This window comes from Branchiostoma floridae, chromosome 10 (assembly GCF_000003815.2).
Source record: "Branchiostoma floridae strain S238N-H82 chromosome 10, Bfl_VNyyK, whole genome shotgun sequence".
Taxonomy (NCBI): Eukaryota; Metazoa; Chordata; class Leptocardii; order Amphioxiformes; family Branchiostomatidae; genus Branchiostoma; species Branchiostoma floridae.
Genome location: NC_049988.1, coordinates 12,365,994 through 12,384,758, shown reverse-complemented (window position 1 = coordinate 12,384,758; position 18,765 = coordinate 12,365,994). Strand labels below are relative to the sequence as shown.

The following is an 18,765-nucleotide window of genomic DNA, read 5'->3' as shown; positions in this document are numbered from 1 at the left end:
AAATATAAATAAATAAATAAATGAGGCTAACCGAAATTACAACACAGTAAATGTCACTTTTCAGGAATCTCTAAAATACTTTTCCTGGCCATCGAGAGGAATATGTAACAAACCTTAATTTGAATTTATTGTGAAGACTTCAAGGCTTTAAAAAATAGAAAAGTCAATGTCTTGGTGGACATTCTACACATGCTAACGGATAGACCACTTGGCATCTATCTTTGTATTCCTCATAATTCAAGTTGCCCGAACGTCGCAAAACGTGTTTTTATTTTTTGGGTTAGAAACAGAAATTGCGGTTTATTTTGTAAAAACAACACTGTCTTTCATTTCCGAGTATGATTTTTTCCCGTGCAAATTATGACTTGGCGGTCCCGACCAATCGTCAAGTCCCGGGCCCCCAACAGTGGAGAAAAAGAGTGGTCCCCCGGGACGGTGCCCTTTTTGAAACCAGTCGGCATCATGGCGCTCTGTGCCCGTGTACCTCTCCTGCTTCTCTTTCTCCTCTCCGGCCACTTCCCCTGCACTCTAGGTTTTAATCTGGACACGGACGAACCTGTGGTCAAGAAAGGGCCGGAGGGCAGTCACTTCGGTTACTCCGTCGCGCAACACCAAATCATGCACCACGGCATATCGGTGGTCAGGGAAAATGTGTAAGTAGACCCTCCGTTCGCTTTCTATATTTTTTGTCCGCAGTCTATTGCGATTATTTTCTCTCTCACTCTAGGCTTACCTTTGAGCCTTTTAAATCATAGTATTAAGTAGCAGACGGTCAAATTTGAGGTTTTTATGCCATGTTTTTGTGGTATTCTTTGTAAACGTTTATTCTTTTAGCAAGGCGACAGGAGGGTGAATAATAGATTCTGTCCCACCCCAATGACCACAGTTCTTTTGAATTTCCTTTTCCATCACGTGTTTCCCTGTCGGCTGAAATATGAGAATCTTTTCATACCCATGGTCAGTCCTTGGAGTAAACTGGTTTAGATTCCTGTAGCAGTGTTGCTATGCTTTGCGCGAATGGCTTTATTTTTCAAGGCTGATGTTCTCTAATGGTTGGTGTACTAATGCGCCTTTAGTACGACGATTTTTCGCTGCACTGCGTGTAAACAGTACATGTTGGGTAATCCCATTATACGACTTATTTAACGCCCATAGACTTCCTACAACTATTTACGTATCATTGCAGAGGCATGGGGCTTGTAAACGTTTATTCAGCGACACCCCTTTTTACTTACTCTGAGTGACCACATATTGGTCAGCGTTCTGAAGGAACGATTTTTGTTTGTTTTCCCATCTCATAAATCATACTTTTACGTCTTGCATCATATTTCAATTATGAATTTAAGACTATCACAAATCCAATTTTGGTTGCTTAGCGATCGCCGTCTAGTGGAAAGGGGGCTTAAACAATACATCAGACTAACATACTATAACAAAACTACTAGATGCTTTTGATAAAGAGTACTATTGAACTAAGCACACTCCTAAACAGCGTAATCATTCGTTATCCTTGGTATGAAAATTAGAGGTCAACAGTCTAAGAAATATGTGTGCAACTACTAGTAATCTGTTAGCAGTAACTATGTCTCTCTACTAATCTGTTATCAAAGGCTTGCGACCACAAGACAGTAGATGCACTTTAAAGACGTCACCGTGATCACAGGTGTGTCAACTGTCACAGGTGAAGTCGACCCACTTCAAAGTACCTGGGAGAATCCTTAAAATCCGGCTTGGTATCAATTTGTGTGACTTCAAAAAGTACCAACGGAACTGCGTGCCTTCACAAGTGCGCGGAATATTTAGTAACCTATACTTGGGCAACAAAGGGGCACCCAGCCATGCGGAAGATTCCTCGCAAAATACAGTCTCTGTTTTAAATCTCTGGAAATGTTGGTGGATAAATATAAAGCCATTTAATTCCCAGGACGCGAAAACACGTCAGGAATGTAATCAAGATGTGTTTGTAACCTTTTCAAAATAACGCTTGTTTTCAAAATCTTGAAAAAGGAATTAGGAATGTATGTTGGTCTGAAAAAGTATCTTATGCCGTTTGAATATTGATGTGCGTACCTGACAACATCGGTAATATTGTAGTGTTGTCAATTAGTCTAAAATTCAGTAAAATGTATCTTTAAATAGCTAAAATCACCGTTATCTTTCTGTCTACCACAATTTAAAGAAAACTACATGGTGTACATGTTACATTGTGGGTGACTCGCCTGGAAATATATTTCGCCCGTAGGCAAGGATTTCTCAAATCAGGCAGCATTTTTTCTTGCAACAGTATCACCGTTATTATACATATTCACTGAAAAAGACACCAGTACTCTTTCCTACAACATGCCTTTCTTAGTTCGGGTTACAGACGCCTATTTCCCACAGTAGGCGTGGTTGTCGGTACTTAAAACGGGCTGACAAGAGAAGAACAGTGGGACTGCTTCTAAAATTTGTGTCACGTCTGCCGAGAACACAGAACATCTACTGTTCGGCTTTAGTGAAGTTGTGGTTCCTTCCAAGCGAAACAGACGCGCGGTGGAGGATGTCTATTCTTCTCTTCTGACCCACGCAGGAAGACCTTACGATCTAGTACGGAAAAACAAGGGAGGCACCGCTTGACATTTCAGAGTCCCCACTCTATGTGGGAATGCGTACTCTCCAAGCAGATGTTAGGCTCCGGTCGGATTTTGACGTAGCTTTATGTGTACGGCTTTCTATGCAAATTTGTCAGGTTTTCGTTTTGTTCACCAGCCAATCTGATGAAATAGAAAGCCCAACAAAACGCAAAAAAAAGACGTCAAAACCACTCTGAGTCTAGCCTTTGCTTGGAGATTAGAAAATGCGTGTTTCTGTGACCTTCTCGGCATGTGATGCTTGGGTAAGGCTGATAATGATGGTCCACGCAGCTGAAGGGGAAACGCGTCATAACATGGTGACCTCTTCAACCGACCTACTCTTGACAACTGTAGACAAGATATATGACCGTCTATAGTGACAGTAAAAATGACTTCAAATATTTGTATCAATCAGACAAGCCAAAATACTAGCCTTCTTCTCAGACTTTCGGAGTGGCGGTGTTTAAAATTTTCCAGGCACCGCTGATTCGCGATTTTCAACATAGGCTAAGGTTCTCTATGCCGGAAAAGGGTATTGGCCGGGAAAAGTAGTTACACCACCATTCCCCCGGCCAACTCCATTCCCGGCATAAAGAACAATAGCCCATGTTATAATCGATAAACACCGCCGCTCTGAAAGTTTGTGAAAGAGGCTACCAAAATATCATTGAACAAAGAAAATCCATTCTAGTAGCAAGCTTCAAAAATCGGTTTACCCAAAAGAAAATGTACGTATTAGTACTCTCTCATTCTGTTATTATCCACCTCAAAAGGTTTATAACATCATGATATCCAAATCTTATAGAAGGCACATTTCCTTGTTACTTTCTAATAAAGAGTTACTCCATCATTATGACTGTCACGTATACAGAAACAAAGGAAAACAAGACACAGTGAGTGGCAGGCCCTGTAAAATACTTGATTGATCTGTAACAAACTATCTATTGTTACAACCAACGACTAATTGGTCTTTTGAGACCTCTCCATCTATCGGGCATCAGGAATGTCAAATTATCATAATTGATCGGAAACAAGTATGATTTGCTTTCAGTAAACGGCTGTGTTTCATTCACAATGCGAATTACAATTACTCGTTTCGTGTGAATAGATGTAATCCCTTAAACCGCACCTGTACGCCCAGAGGCGTATATCTTTGTTTAGACATATCTACTTGTGCGCGTTGTTGGGATGGAGTTCAATATATACAGTAGAGCCTTGTAGAATATCCTTACTTCTTCCTACAGAGCTAAGAAGTATTTGTTACTCCAGGTCGGAGAGAAATCTCCGACTGAGAATTGTAGTTGGATGATGTAACCACTGTTCGCAGTTGTATCTCTATGTTCCCTTTACATGTATCCGTATTTAGTTTGGCATGTCGCCTGGTCGTTGTTGCGTGATGATTGCGTTTTTTTTTCTATTTCTGCTTTGCTTCAACTCAAGTCCAATATAGACGCATCAGCCAATGCAAAAATTTGAGAACTATGTAAACTATGTAAACGATGCATTTATAGTCAGAGTGATAGTAAATAGGATCAATGTAGTTTTCGTATTCTAAGGTATGGACCCCACTATTGCCAGCACTCCGTCTGTGGCAATCCGTTTCTGTACTAGGAATATGTTGATTGACCCACTACATTTACTGATAACCACCAGGGATTGGAACAGTGACTACAAATGGAGAGATCTCGTAAACTGATTATTCCGCAATCATTGCTTCTCTTGTTTGCGTTTGGTATTAAAGTATTTAGTCAACATACTACTGTGTCCTATGGTATATGTGATTAACATACATCTCAAAACACAGTCTGCAGTTGAATAGAAGGAAAAGGAGATGAGATGATGAGATATGATTAGATCTTTTATACTGTAAGGGCCACCCACGTGTGTGTTAAAGTCAGTGAACCAAAGTACCGCAGTGTTTGTGACATGACATCAGATTTTGGAAAACTCATTTTGTTTTGCTACACTGTATTGGTAGTTTTAGAGAAGCGGATAAAATTGATAAAATAGAACCTTTTCAATGAATTATACGTAATTACGCGGTACCTGATTTTGTCAAAACAAATATTTCTAAATGATGTAATCTTCCTCATTACATACTCAGGTTACGCTGGGGCATTTGGTACCGCCCGTCACGACAAAGCCTGGGACTTAATTTTTTTTCTTTTGGTCCAGTGTACCTTTGGAAACAGAAAGGCAGAGATATATTTGCCTTAATCCTGTAACGCTTTATACATGTACCCTAATACACGTAGAGGGAATGAGTTTATGTATTAACGCTAGTTCACCTTTCTTCGTGGGGCAACCTATATCCGTTGGTTTAGAAATTGGTACTCATGCATATCAAAGTCAATGGACGGTGGTTTCAAATTGCAAGATATTCAATATACGGTTTGAAACCACCGTCTGTGGACTTGCTATCCCCAAATACATTGTTTTTTCGGATATAGGTTAACCCACGAAGAAAGGTGAACTAGTTATACTAGAATATATACCCAATAGATGTAGAACACGACAACCAATGTTTACCGGGGAAGCTTTCTCACATCAGTCTGCAAGTCGTGTCCTTAATCTTGGCATAGTGCTTACAATGCGATCTATGGCGTTGCCTAGCAACGCAGACGAGAAGTTCAAGCGCGTAGATAATGGATTCTCCAAGCAGCGCTGAGAAAGCCATGTTTACCCTGGACGTTTGCCAATTATACGGAGCAAACTGAGGCAGTATTGAGAAGAAAAAGAAACCACACATCAATCTTAATGTGATTATAGTCAAGGCCTTGAGGATATAATCAGGTTTCCTGTCGTCAAAATATGTCTAGGAAGAGCTGTGGTGTTGGAGTAAGTTTCTAGGAATTCCAAACGTTAACAAACGGAGGTCGTTTCGAGCCTCCTTCACGGCTTTCCACGGGCGTTGGCGTTTATTGTTGAGGGGGCGCTGATTCGTAATTTTTATGCCAGGAAGCGTCTGGGTCAAAGTCAAAGTTTATTGTACAACAGTTGCAAAGGGTACAGTGTATAAGGCAAACTTGTCTTATGCCGGGAGGGCCATTATGCCGAAAGATGGTGTTTCCGCCCACTAGAAGCTTTCCCAAAATGGAAGTTCTGCTGTAGTACCAAGGTCACATAGAATACACAAGGCTCAAAATCGACCTTCGTCTTCCCAACCCCTACCAACATTCCAAGTATCATTTTAATCCATCACGATGTTCTTGAGGAAACACAAACAGACAGATACACAGACGAACAGACAGACACACCGAAAACACACACTATTTTTCATGGAGGTAACAACAAACGCCAACGCACGTGGAAGGCCATGAATGAGGCTAGGTCGTTTCAGTCGCATAGCGGTATGCATTCAAAACACGTATTTGCAGTGTTTGCTACATAATTATCAAATCACTGAACTAAAGCGCGGCTGGATGTCGTGAGAGGTCAGCCGCAGTACACCCACTCTTCTGTAGGTTGTTTATAACAGAGTCTTGTTCGGAACTACTTAGCGGATCGGCCAGGTAGAGTGCCGTGTGACTGGAAATGAAAGAGTCTGTTATAAGCAACATTCGATATTTTATTCAGTCCAGAAGCAAAGTACTAGTAGGTTGACTCACAACAAAGGCACATGGCTTTGCGTTGCTGTTACTGCTCGGCCGTTAACATTTGTCTTAAACAATTCTGAGCCACCACTAACTCTACTGTAAAAAGGGGATGTTTGTCATTCTATAATCAAACACTATATACTTAGTAAACAGTTACAGTCATATTGATTAAGCACGATCATTTGTGAACCTACGCTGAGTGTTAATAAAACGCATTGGTAAAGACACGAAGTGTGTCTATAGGAAATTTTCATACCCAAAATATTCAAAGCCGAAAAAAATACTTTTGCGTAGCTATTTTAATACGTTTCCTACATCTTATAGTCAGCTTTTCTATTTTCTCTTTTCCAACACGTTTTTGTTGGTTCCAGTTTGATTGTCGGGGCGCCGAAGTCGGAGAACCCGTACCAGCAGTGGGTGGCCCTGCCTGGTGCCGTGTACAAGTGTAGGATGACCACTAACGACAGGGACTGTAGGATCGTACAGGTGGACACGGCTGGTAAGTTCGCAGAATACTAGAATTGTTGTCATTGATGTTTTTGTATATTGAACACCACAATTAATAGAAACAACGCCCGTGAACTTGACATAGATTGAAATCGGCGTAAATTTTCATGTTTGTAACCGTTATCACTTTTCTAGTGTCCCTTTCACAATTCTTTGGCAAGTAAAGACAGTTGTAGAAATGTCCTGAAACTAAGCATGACTCCATGATTAACTTGTATGATCAAATAGTTTTAATTTATTTGAGTAACGAAGGTAGTAATAAAGAGATGGAGTTGCGTATTGTCTCACATCCACATTTACTACCTTTTGTACAGACATCGCTGAAGACAGAAACAGAACGGGACAGTTCCTGGGCGCTACAGTGAGAAGTATGGGTCCAGGAGGAAAAGTCATGGTAGGTAGTACCTGTAAATTGGTTCAATAACTTTTTAAGCGCCGATGATTTTTGTTGGACATGTTGTGAATCACTACTCTTTCTCCAGGCATGCGCACCGAAATATCGTGACGTGTACACAAGAGGCGAGGTGAAAGTCTGGGAACGAGGTCGGTGTTATCAGCTGAACCAGGAGCTCGTTCCCGACATCCACCATACGAGTCAGGGAATCTGGAACCTGTGTGACGACCTCCCGGCCGGACATGCCATGTACGGGTACTGTCATCTGGGGACGGCGCTGGAGTTCTCCCACGTAAGTTTCAACATGCAACTTATAAATTTAGAACGTACTAGTGTGTTTAGTCTCGAGACTACTAAAATCTAAGCCCAGTCAACAGTCACAGTTCGATGTCACCACCCATTGGAAAAGTAGGTGGTTGTCTTGGGCAGGGATTGGGGCCTTGTCCGGTCCGCATTCAACGTGGTCGTGGCCGTCTCGGACAGGTGGACAGGTGGACGTCTTGGGAAGGTTAATTAATACTTGCGTCTATGGGGAGATTTTTAGGACCGAAAAAAAAGTGACCGTTATGGTCAAGTGACAGGCTTGACGAGGTGACCGCTTAGGCTAGCCTGGGGTAGCGAGTGTAAGGAGCCCCGGTAGAATACGGATGGTACCCAGGCTACGCTTAGGCAGGTTTGACTGTAATTTAATCCGAGGTAAAATTTAGTCACAGCTTGCAACTTTTTGCTGCGTGAGTCAGCTGATGACAAGATAGACAGATCTTTTAGGATACCTTTATGACGTATATTTTTCCGTTTTCTTTAGGACGGACAAGACGTCATGATTGCAGCACCTGGGGCTTTCCATTGGACAGGTAAGTCGTAGCAAACGTACGCGTATTGGTAGGTGGGGTATGCCTCGCTTTTACATGCCTATGGCTACATCTTTCAAATGATAACATAAACTTACCTAATGTTCTAAAGGAAAGATATTCCATCTAGCCTGGGTACCATCCGGTAGTAGTTTAACGTCCTATCCGTCCCTCGGATAGGACGTTAAATGGAGGTCCCATGTATGGGGAGAGTCACACCCCATGCACGTTAAAGAACCCCCACACGTGCGATGGTGCGGTGTGGGATGGAGCAAACCCTTCTGTCCGGAGTTGGTGATTCACTTCAAATCACCCGGACGGGAGACCTGGTGCATCCCCGTCTTGTAATTAGCCAGCGAAAGGGTATGTCACCCCGTAAGGGGCGGTATAACCCCGCCGTGTGTAAACATGTGCGAACATGTGTGTATGGCGGCTTTGAAGAGGTGACCTTTGACACCTGTTTCGCCATACCCTCCATTGTCATCGTATATGGAGAATCCTAATAAATAAGTAGTTCGCTCCTATGTTCGCTTCTGCTATCCGTCTGGAGACCTGCACATTCAAACCGTTGGAAACACAGAGTAGCGACAAGTAACCAATCAAAGTTGATAACTTCACTGCAACTGTACCTTGCTATGCCACAGGGATGATGTTTGTGACGAGTATGAGTGACCTGTCCCTGGATCTAACGGTTTACCAGTCTGGACGGGCGAACTTCGACGACTTTGGATTGGACACCAGCAGTTTATTAGGTAAGTGCTTCTGCCCTTTAAGTACAATTCTTCAATCAAGTATTTCCATGTCGTTGTCAATACCTTGAAAACCGAGAGAAATAACAACACATCGTTGCAATACTTTCCAGGATCATCGTTGTCGTCGGGATTTTTCCGCGCCGGAGAGTTGGAGTACGTTGCAGGAGCGCCCCGTGCGGGAGACATCGGTGCTGTAGTGTTCTTTGCCAAGACGTACTTTGAACTTGAAGTGAGGCTGGTCATGCACGGATACCAGGTGGCCTCGGCCTTCGGATTCGCCATCTGTGGGCTGGATCTAAATGGAGATGGGTGAGTAATGGATGTGTTTTTTTTTTCTTCCTGAAATGCCTGTCATTGGTGTCGATGGGAAATAGCAAGGGCCCTAAAATAATCCTTGAGGTACACCCACATCGACGTTATCATGTATTAAAGCATTGGTCTTCTACAGCAACACATCATAATCTATATATCCTACTTTTGTATCTTCATCTCACAGGTTAACAGACCTAGCTGTCAGCGCACCACAGTACACGGATAGTAACACAGGGGGCGCTGTTTACGTGTACATAAACGGTGCCAAGGTGAGGATAATTCTAATAACACCGTTAAATTGACTTTCTTTTAAATCGCCTAACTTGTGTATTAAATATAATTTGCTGATGATTTAATACTTAACAAACAACTCTTTTAAAGTCAGAGATGTACATTTCTAGGGTATCAATGGAAGTGATCCAATCGTTCTCACGGGGCCCAGGAGTTCTATGTTTGGATATTCCTTGATCGACGCTGGTGACGTGAATATGGACGGATTCAACGGTAAGGTATTATGTGTATAGCTCCATATTACATGTGTTTCGGTTATCCAGTACGTAGATTATTTAACTGAACACTTTGTCTGTCCTTACGTGTTCTGGGTAAGGCTAAGGTCACGTTTTCAAACCTTAGCCCGGCTGGGCTCTTGGTGGAAATGAAAAATAGAAATGCATACGTAAAGATAAACACAGATAATGCCCACGACTGTTATCTTTACATCTTGCGTAGTTTTGTGTCTTTTATATCATACTTTTCGTTCCCGAAAGCTGACAGGCCGGGCCCTGATTTGGAAATGTGGCGTAGGCCTAAACGAGGACGCAGTAACTTTTACCAGATGTTTTTGTTCAAATGCCATAATTTAGGAATGACATTTGAATTTCTTCCTTTGCCAGTGAATTTCAGGTTCATTAATGTCGATATTGAACTTTTTTCACTATTTCCTGCTCTTATAGATTTGGTGGTTGGAGCTCCATATGAAGATAACGGTGCTGTGTACCTGTACCTTGGAAATCAGCATCACGGTCTCTCTACAACACCGTCACAGGTAGTGTTCGTTACTTCGCAGTCCCTACACACTGTAGTTCATTCAGTTAATCATATCAAGTAGCTCTAAATCAGATGACCATTTCTTGCTAAGAGCAGACTGACCAAGCAACTGTATGTTGTTAGTGTAGCCTCCATCATGTTGTTTTTTACTACAGAATGTCAGGATTGTTTCTCCAGAGCTCCGCTATGTGCATGTTCCCAGCATATAAAACCTCGAGCTCCTTGATCATATCAAAATAAGTATTTTTATGACTTGACTAATGTTTAATGTTCACAGAAAATTATGGCCTCTGACCTGCTCGTCCCTGGACTGAAGTCGTTCGGATTCTCGCTGTCTGGTGGCCTCGATCTGGACGAGAATGGGTTCCCGGATGTGGCCGTTGGTGCGTTTGAATCTGATCACGTGATCCTGTTAAGGTAAAGCTATTCATGTTCGAATTCCTTGTTTTTAATAAATTATTCAACTTGCGTGTCAGTTAAATACTAGTAAAGTGAAATTGACGTTAGTCTTCCAAACCCTATATGGTAAGTATATGATGGGATTCTTTGCATGACTGGAGGAATAGCTGTTTCCTTGTCTTCTCCTATTCGAAACTAAATGTGTAACAGGATAGAATGTCTATGTGATGAAAAGGAGGATAAACATATGGCATTCCAAACCTTAGCTGTATTCATCTCCCTATTGCAGGTCCCGTACGGCACTTACTATAGAGGCCAAGATATCCGGACCCACCTATCCGGTCGACCCCAAGAGACGAACATGTGATCTCAACGGCAAATCGTACACCTGGTAAGTTATCTTATTCAGTTGTAAAATATTTTAGCATTTTTAGCTTTTTCTACCTAATTTTTAACCATTAGAAATTGCTAGTACATCGCTATCATATGTTCTCCCAATAGCATCGTTGCAAGCTCTCATAAAAGTAGGTTCTAAGATAAGTCTAAGCCAAGTAATGGATGCATTTATAACCTTTTTCATGACGTATGTCACCAACAGCGTTTTGCGATATTGATAACTCAAGATTCACTTTTTTCAGTTTTCAGATCAAATTTGGCTTCCGTTACTCTACCAGTTCCCCGTTTGACAACGATATTGGTAAGTGTGATGTCTCTTACTTGTGAATGAAATGTTTTGTCTGCTTCTTCTTTCCATTGATTGAATGATCTAAACGTTCCATCTAACACAATCCCTATTCGCCGCAGATTTGACCTACCGATTGGACGGAGACTCCATCTACCACGACTGGGGGTTAGGTCCGCGGCTATTCTTCCCCGGAGAGGGAAAATCCGTGTTTGAAGGCTCCGTACGTGTACCCAGGCAGGGTGCCAAGACATGGGCCGAGAGGACCATCACTGCTTACCTGAAGGTTGCTACTGTTGTACAGTCTCTATTTTGTGACCATGAGCACGTAGTCGCTCCGAAATAATAATAACACCAACAACAAAGCTACAACTTTGCCCTGACGTTGTCTTCAGTTCATCATCATCATCATCATCATCATCTTCGGTTGAACCATCCTGAAACTGTCTTCCTCCACTTAGATATCAGTTAATAGTTTTCGTTAAATATCTTCAGATTCTTTGCAGTTACTAAAGAAAGAGCAGATGTTATCTGAAACGTCTGACCGTTCACAAAAGTCCAGTTGCTTTGGTGACTTATGTATTGTGTTCGACAGCTTCGCTTCAATTTTACCCATCCCAAGAGTTTTGTATGCCGATGTCTTTTTTTATAAGACATTGTATAGAAACAGTGCAGCAATTGTCGTAGAACATGATTGTTTTGAGGTAGATTTTTCCCCTGCGATAGTTAGTGATCTTCATGTTACATTTCAGCCAGACACGATGGCCATCCTACACCCACTGAGGGTGAACCTAACCTGGGCGCTGTGGAAACCTTCCTCCAACAACAAGCTGTTTTCCGTGCCGGGATACAGACTGTCGAGCCTGGACGGGCGCCCGATCCTCAACCTGCTGCAACGGCAGTACAAGAAGGTGGAGGTAATAATGAAGCTCTACCAAACTCCTCTTTCTCGCCGTGTGTAACTGGCAGCCTGTTGGACTCGGAACCCAGAGGTCCCGAGTGCGATACTCGCCGTGCCCGCCCCAGACGCTGCGTCCTTGGGAAAGGCATTTACACGACCTTCCTAACTTAACATAGGTGTAAAAATGGGTATCTGACCTTTACCTTCTGTCTTTACTTTGAATGTGGCACTTTAAAATAAGTTACTAAACTTGAGAGCAGTATCATATTGTATTCATCTGCCCGAAGGCAAATAAAAAACAACAAATCCTCTTTATCATTGATGGCGTTGGTGATTCACTCCTTCTAAAGAGATTTCTCCATTTCCATTTTTGAAACTATGTAGTTGGTTTTTAGAATCTAGATCTTTGAAGTAGATTCTATAAATGTAAGACGTTGGGTGGTGTTTGATTGTAATGATTTTTTCCATTCTGTGAACAGATTGATTTTGTGAAGGAATGTGGAGCAGACTCGGTATGCATTAGTAATCTGAAACTGCAGGCTCAGCTTCTTCTGTTTGGGTAAGTACAACACTTGGTCTTCCGACTCGTGAACGTTCATCTTTACAACTTGTATATGTAAACGTTCGTCTGTCAGTTAATTTCCAACTATACTTATCTATTAGAAAAAGAAATCATAGCTCTTGTTCCAAAAAAGATTAATATCTATTGTTTTCATTATCCTAAAAGTCCGTATTCTTTGTCACAGTAATCAATATCTTTTTCAAATATTTGAAAATTTCCAGAAACCCTCCCACGTTTAGTCTCGGTAGTTCTCGCGAGATTCGGGCCGAGATCCAGGTGGACAATGAAGACGGAGAGCCTGCGTACAACACGGAGCTGCGCGTGCACCTGCCGGAGAGGCTGTTCTATGCAGGGATGATAGAACACAGCTCAGGGCAGGTCAGTATCGTATAAGTGTGTATAATGTTTTGAAGTACATTCTCTATCTATTCTGAATCAATGAATTTTGGAAAGGGTACCATGGATATATGACATTGTGCTAACCTCTGTCATGTTACGCTAACTAAAACATACGTCTGTATTTATAAGCTCTTTCACAGAGTTCAGTATAGTACGCATGTGCAGACGACAGGGATTCCGGATGATAGATGTCAAAGGTTAAGGCCCCACGAATGGAAAAATTCCATTTTGTAGACGCCTTTTCGTTCCTGACATTGTCATGCTAATTTTATCAATGGCCGAGACGCGAGTGTTTACTTCTGATGGGCCTTCACCTTTGACATATTACCCAGGATTCCAGTCGCTTGCATGCGTAGTGAACTCTGTGATAGAGCTTATTTTTGTGATTCTGATTGACTGTCTTGACTCTACTACTGCTCCAGACGAGAGTATCGTGTCGCACGGTGGAGGACAACTCATCTGTGGTGATTTGTGAGATCGGGAATCCTGTCTCCAAGTCGGTAAGTATGACATGATAACGCTACAACGAGAGTATTGTATTGAACCCTGTATTAAACCTTTCATAAGTCTATTGATACCCTTTGCTTCTATGTACTTGCTGTATCTAACAAGAAACAAGTTGTTTATATGTGGTCGTTTTTCACTACCAGTCTATCCAGTTGTTCACCCTGAGACTCCTGACCACGATGCTCCGACCATGGGACACGAGTCTGAAGATACCTCTCACATTGACCACGTAAGGTTTTATCTATTTTCGGAAGCAGTTGGTTAATTGGAAAAACGTGATTGCTCAAAAAAAATCATTGACAGTTTTTTTTTTATATTTGTATGTTCCTTGTTTCTACAGAATGAGCAGTGACAGTAACACTTCTGACAACTCCGTCATCCTGAAGGCAAAAGTGGTAGTTGATGTTGACCTCTCCATCACGGGGTATGTCCTACTTTCAATCTATAAACATAAAAACTGTCAGTTAGCAAAACTATATATAGATTGTGCCAAACTCAATGTTAAGCATACTAGTTAGATAACCACAGTGACAACCTCATAATCCCCCAAAGGAAAGTTTGAGCAAATTTCGTGAGGTGAGGGCTCAATGCAGATGCATCTACCTTTGACAGTATCGATGGGCAGCTACCAACCTATGACAGAGAGTAGCATTGATATATTACTAAGACAATGTTCTATTCCCAGATTCTAATGGCATATAATCCTTCAACCCGATGAACTGATCAGGTTTGCAAGTGACTGTTTTAGTGTAAAGAATGCCATAAAATTTCACCCCCCCTTCTGTTTCTGTAGAATCTCCCATCCCCGGCAGGTTCTGTACGGAGGAGAGCAGCGCGGCCTGAGCGCCATGGAGTACCAGGCACAGATCGGCACTGCGGTCAACCATACGTACGTGGTGCGTTCAGTCGTCGTTTGCATGTCTATTGTCTAATATTAACAATCAATGGTTTTAAGGTGTGTCCCCACATGCGTATATGTTCAAGTCCTTATGAGGTCCGTATGGAGTTCTTAGCCTCTACCAGGCTCCACATGTACAGGTCGTTGGTAAATTACTAGTAGTAGAAATTTGACAAATATACACACATAACACACAAAAGGAGTAAGCTGGCCGATGAGCATGATGAGCACGCGATCTGCAGATTTTTCCAGCGATCCGGAGTCCGCAGATCGTGTGCTGTTCCCTACCCAGCTATATTCCTCTGGCCGGCTTACTCCTGTATTTGTTCCATTTCTACGATTTTTCCAGCGATCCGGAGTCTGGTAGAGACTAGAGCATGGTTACGTTTGCGACGTCCTCAGTAAACTAGCCTGGCATGTTATCTGGCTATATTTGTCCAATTTCTATTATCTTTCCATGCAACGTGTAGGGCCTGATAGGCTAAGACTTCCATACGGACACCATACCGACTTGAATATATACGCATGTGGCATGTGTGAACACACCTTGAGACTTGAACACACGATTCCTTTATTTGTGATTGTGAGTGAGATGCTATGCTTTCATTAGTTCAGACCATAATACTATTAAACTTACATGAATATGATATTGCTTTAATTGCCCCCATGTGATCTGTGTTTCCGTCAGATCCGTAACCACGGGAGAGGTACGGCACCAGGAGCGGTAGTAAGGATCACGTGGCCGTACGAGATACAGAACACTCAGCTTCACCCCAACGGGAAACTACTTTTGTACATGACAGATGTTAAGGTGGGATGATTAAGACGAAGTTACAGATTTTTACTATTTTACCATTTTTACAAGGAACTTGCTGGCACGTGCACGTTTGACGAATCACGTATCCGCAAGATCACCTTTTAGTAAAATCACGTGTCTGTAACTCTCGCGAGTTTACGCGCTCTGAAGTGATTGGTCATCAGTATTGATCATGAAGATGGCGACAGTGGTGTATTGTTCTTTGTTCAGTTGTGTCCTTTGATTAAGTATGTAGTTGCCATCTCGAAATATGACTTCGTATCATGTTATAAACTCAAAAAACTCAAAGTTATGCACTTTTTGTTAAAGATCCGAACTGTCACTAATTTATTTCTTCAACTCCCAGCTGGTTGGGCGTGGTCGGTGTTTCCCACCTGAAGAACATCGGAACTCCCTTAACCTGAAGGTGCGTACTTATTCTCTACACACCTTCAATAGTTGAATATGGAAACAGTAATATTACCCTTAACCGGAATAAATATGTAACAATGAATCAAATCAAGCATTGGTTTTACCATCGCAATGAAGATTTGAATTTTTTCTTGGTCTGTTACGTCTCCAAAGCCTGGTGACAGACCCAGACTTCTGACCGCCCCACGACAAGGAACGATAGACCGTCAGAGATGGCGCGTGCACGTCTCCAGAACACTCAGGAAGAAAGCTGACGGCAGGGAACCCCGGAGCCTAGAAGACGACTTCGAGGAAGACGACTTCGAGGAAGATGACTTCGAGGAAGAGGACTACTTTGAGGAAGAGTCCGGTGAAGCAAATCCAGATCCGTATGAAGAAAAACAGAGAGAAGGGGTAGTCACTTTGGTAAGTTATAAAGTGCTAATTTTTGTTGCTGTTTTTCGTTGCGAAATATATAGCTTGTGCAATTCAACTATGTGCAATGTCACACCCCCTGTCTTTTTGGTTCAGGACTGCATGTCGGGCACAGCGCGTTGTTTCGAGTTCAACTGCACCTTAGACACACTGCTGGTCAACCGGTCAGTGGTCATCACAGTGGAGGCAAGATTGTGGAACACTACGTTTACTCAGGTACAGCCCAGTCTTTAGCTTTCATCAAATGTGACTCCTATCCGTATATAGGTGCCATATTTTTTTCGCTGTTCAATTTATGTACACCGTCACCTTTCATAACATAATCATATCTATCATCAGGTTGACAGAATTCAAGATAAGACTCGATTACTTGCAAACGTTTCACATGAGACAAGCTTTAGATTAAATAACATAGTTTGACTGTACAATTGTGTGTTGATTGTACTTGTACACTACAGGAATATCCATCGGCAAGTCATGTGGACATCCTGTCCCACGCTGAAGTTGAGCTTGTGAAGAACTTTGAGAACATGCAACAGTCAAGAAGCTTCAATGACAAGGCTTCGGTAAGTGAACGCACACATCAATGATACTGTCTAGTTCTAGGTTCTCCTATACTTGTTGAGTACTGACCGTTGTTTGACAGTGCAATGTAGACTTTGGTCAACAAGAGCTGCTGTGTCATGTATTAATCATTGTACATTATCCTGGAATCCAGTCTACCATGGATTAGCCAGGATACCTTCGGGGCAGGAGAGTCTTTCTGCTGCTGGCGTAATCTTTCTCACCCGGTAGGAGTTTTGCACGGTGGGAGTTAAATAAGCCATCCACGGGAGACTCGTGGCGGGCAATTACTCCCATTGGGTAAAACTCCTACCACGTGAAAATCCTTCCGGGTGCGAACGAGTACTCCGGCGGCAGAAAGCTACATATGTCCCGTAGAAAGCCTGCACTAGCTACGTAGCCCAAGCCATGAATAGACTGGATTCCAGGTTAATTGTACATGGTCTGTTCTCAGGTATTAACGAAAGCCTTACCAGAATCACGCCCCGTGAGTCTGGCAGAACAAGTGGAGGTGTGGGCGGTACTGTTGGGGTTACTACTGGGACTGCTGCTACTGTTACTCATAGCGTTATGTCTGTGGAAGGTACGTATAGGGGCATCTTTTTGTGCCATTGAAATTACATTGTTTGGTCAACGCCATTCAGGTCAAAGGAAGCTGATCGAACAGCTCAGAAGCGTGATGATACAACTGACCGAGAAGCATTTAAGTCAAAGCCAACATGGCGGAGTCCAGATCTCAGACTGACTGAAGATGTACGCCATTTCATTAACATAAACCTACTGGCGCACAGCAGTTACAGCTTTCATGATAACCCTTCACGATTGATATTGTTACGAATATTTTACACTTTTCGAAGAATTTAGCGTAAAAGACTGGCGTCTGCATTTCAATCATTAGTGTTAAAGACTGAGGCATGCACTTCAACCATTGCATGTATCATTCTGTCCACAGTGCGGGTTTTTCAGACGGGTGTCAGTACGAGAGCAATACGAGGCGAAATACTACACGGCGACAAAAATTCCGCGGGCAAAGGTTATCGAGACGAACTTTTCACCCAGCTACTACGAGAGCAGTATATACGATGCCAGCAAATATGAAACGAGTTTCCAGTGAGAATTGGGACTACGAGTTCAGTTTACATGTGGTGTCCCCCAAGGATCCATAATAGGACCTTTCTACTTTCAAGGTGAATTTCTGTGAAAATTGCCTTCTTCTATGCGTTTCTGTCTCAGATCAATTCATAAGATGTCGTTTTTTAGACAGCTAATATATTTCATTGGGTTGAATTCTGACTTTTACAAAACGCAGCTGTTCGTAATGCCACTTAAGCTTGATCTGGTGTTTATCAGTGGTAAGTGTATTCAAATTTGTACATATTCCCTGGACGGTGATGTCATACAGAGGTGACTACTGCTAAAGATCGTTTAAAAAGACGACAACCGAATACAAGCAGCTACAGCTATGTAATACTGTTTCAATTTTTATTAAAACATTCTAAAGCGACAACAACAGCAAAGCTTGAACCAGCTGACTCCAAGACTTCTTGGGCACAAAATTTTGTTTGACGTTTACAAAGGTGCATGTGATATATGCGTCGATTACTGAAAATTCTTTTTCAGAATATTAGGAATGATGAGAATAAGACTCAGGAAAGGTACGCTTGAAAACTATATCGGAGCATGTAAAACTACTTGATACTTGATAACTGACGGTGATTTTTTAAATGATTTTCCTGAGTAATCGCTTCGGATGGACAATCTGACGCCATAGTCGATGATTAGACGATACACTGTGTTTTGAACTAGCTAGTATTCTGAAGTCTGAACTATGTACATAGATAATGGACGTTATTATGTGATTGTTGTCTGGTAAATTTACATGGATAAGTATATTTCGATGTTGTAATGATCAAACTTTGAATATCACTGTCAGTGCATAATGTATATGTACACAATATTATGTGATTTTTTTTTTTTTGGCCTGTTTATGTTTTTGTTATTTAGCTACATATATTTCTTCCCTCTTTGTGCTTTACTTCTTCTTTACCTACTGGATAAATTTATATGTATAGTCATTTACCATATAGCCCGGCCCATAGTAGGTACTTTGAATAGCATTTCAAAAGTATTGAATATTCTA

The 18,765-nt window shown here is 42.0% G+C and overlaps 1 protein-coding gene across 1 annotated transcript; it reads left to right on the top strand.

Annotated features, from left to right (window-relative positions):
- The first annotated feature begins 85 nt into the window (after positions 1–85).
- LOC118424694 (integrin alpha-6-like) lies at positions 86–18,597 on the top strand. Its single transcript, XM_035833374.1, has 28 exons — positions 86–653; positions 6,580–6,707; positions 7,030–7,109; positions 7,198–7,401; positions 7,915–7,963; positions 8,605–8,712; positions 8,823–9,021; positions 9,209–9,293; positions 9,426–9,528; positions 9,978–10,069; positions 10,349–10,488; positions 10,760–10,861; positions 11,109–11,167; positions 11,275–11,438; positions 11,905–12,069; positions 12,533–12,612; positions 12,837–12,993; positions 13,437–13,514; positions 13,665–13,750; positions 13,862–13,945; positions 14,315–14,417; positions 15,108–15,230; positions 15,583–15,642; positions 15,801–16,052; positions 16,158–16,277; positions 16,520–16,627; positions 17,080–17,208; positions 17,578–18,597. Exons 1-28 carry the CDS (start codon positions 361–363, stop codon positions 17,737–17,739), a joined length of 3,513 nt encoding a protein of 1,170 aa, XP_035689267.1. The 5' UTR covers positions 86–360; the 3' UTR covers positions 17,740–18,597.
- The last annotated feature ends 168 nt before the right edge of the window (positions 18,598–18,765 follow it).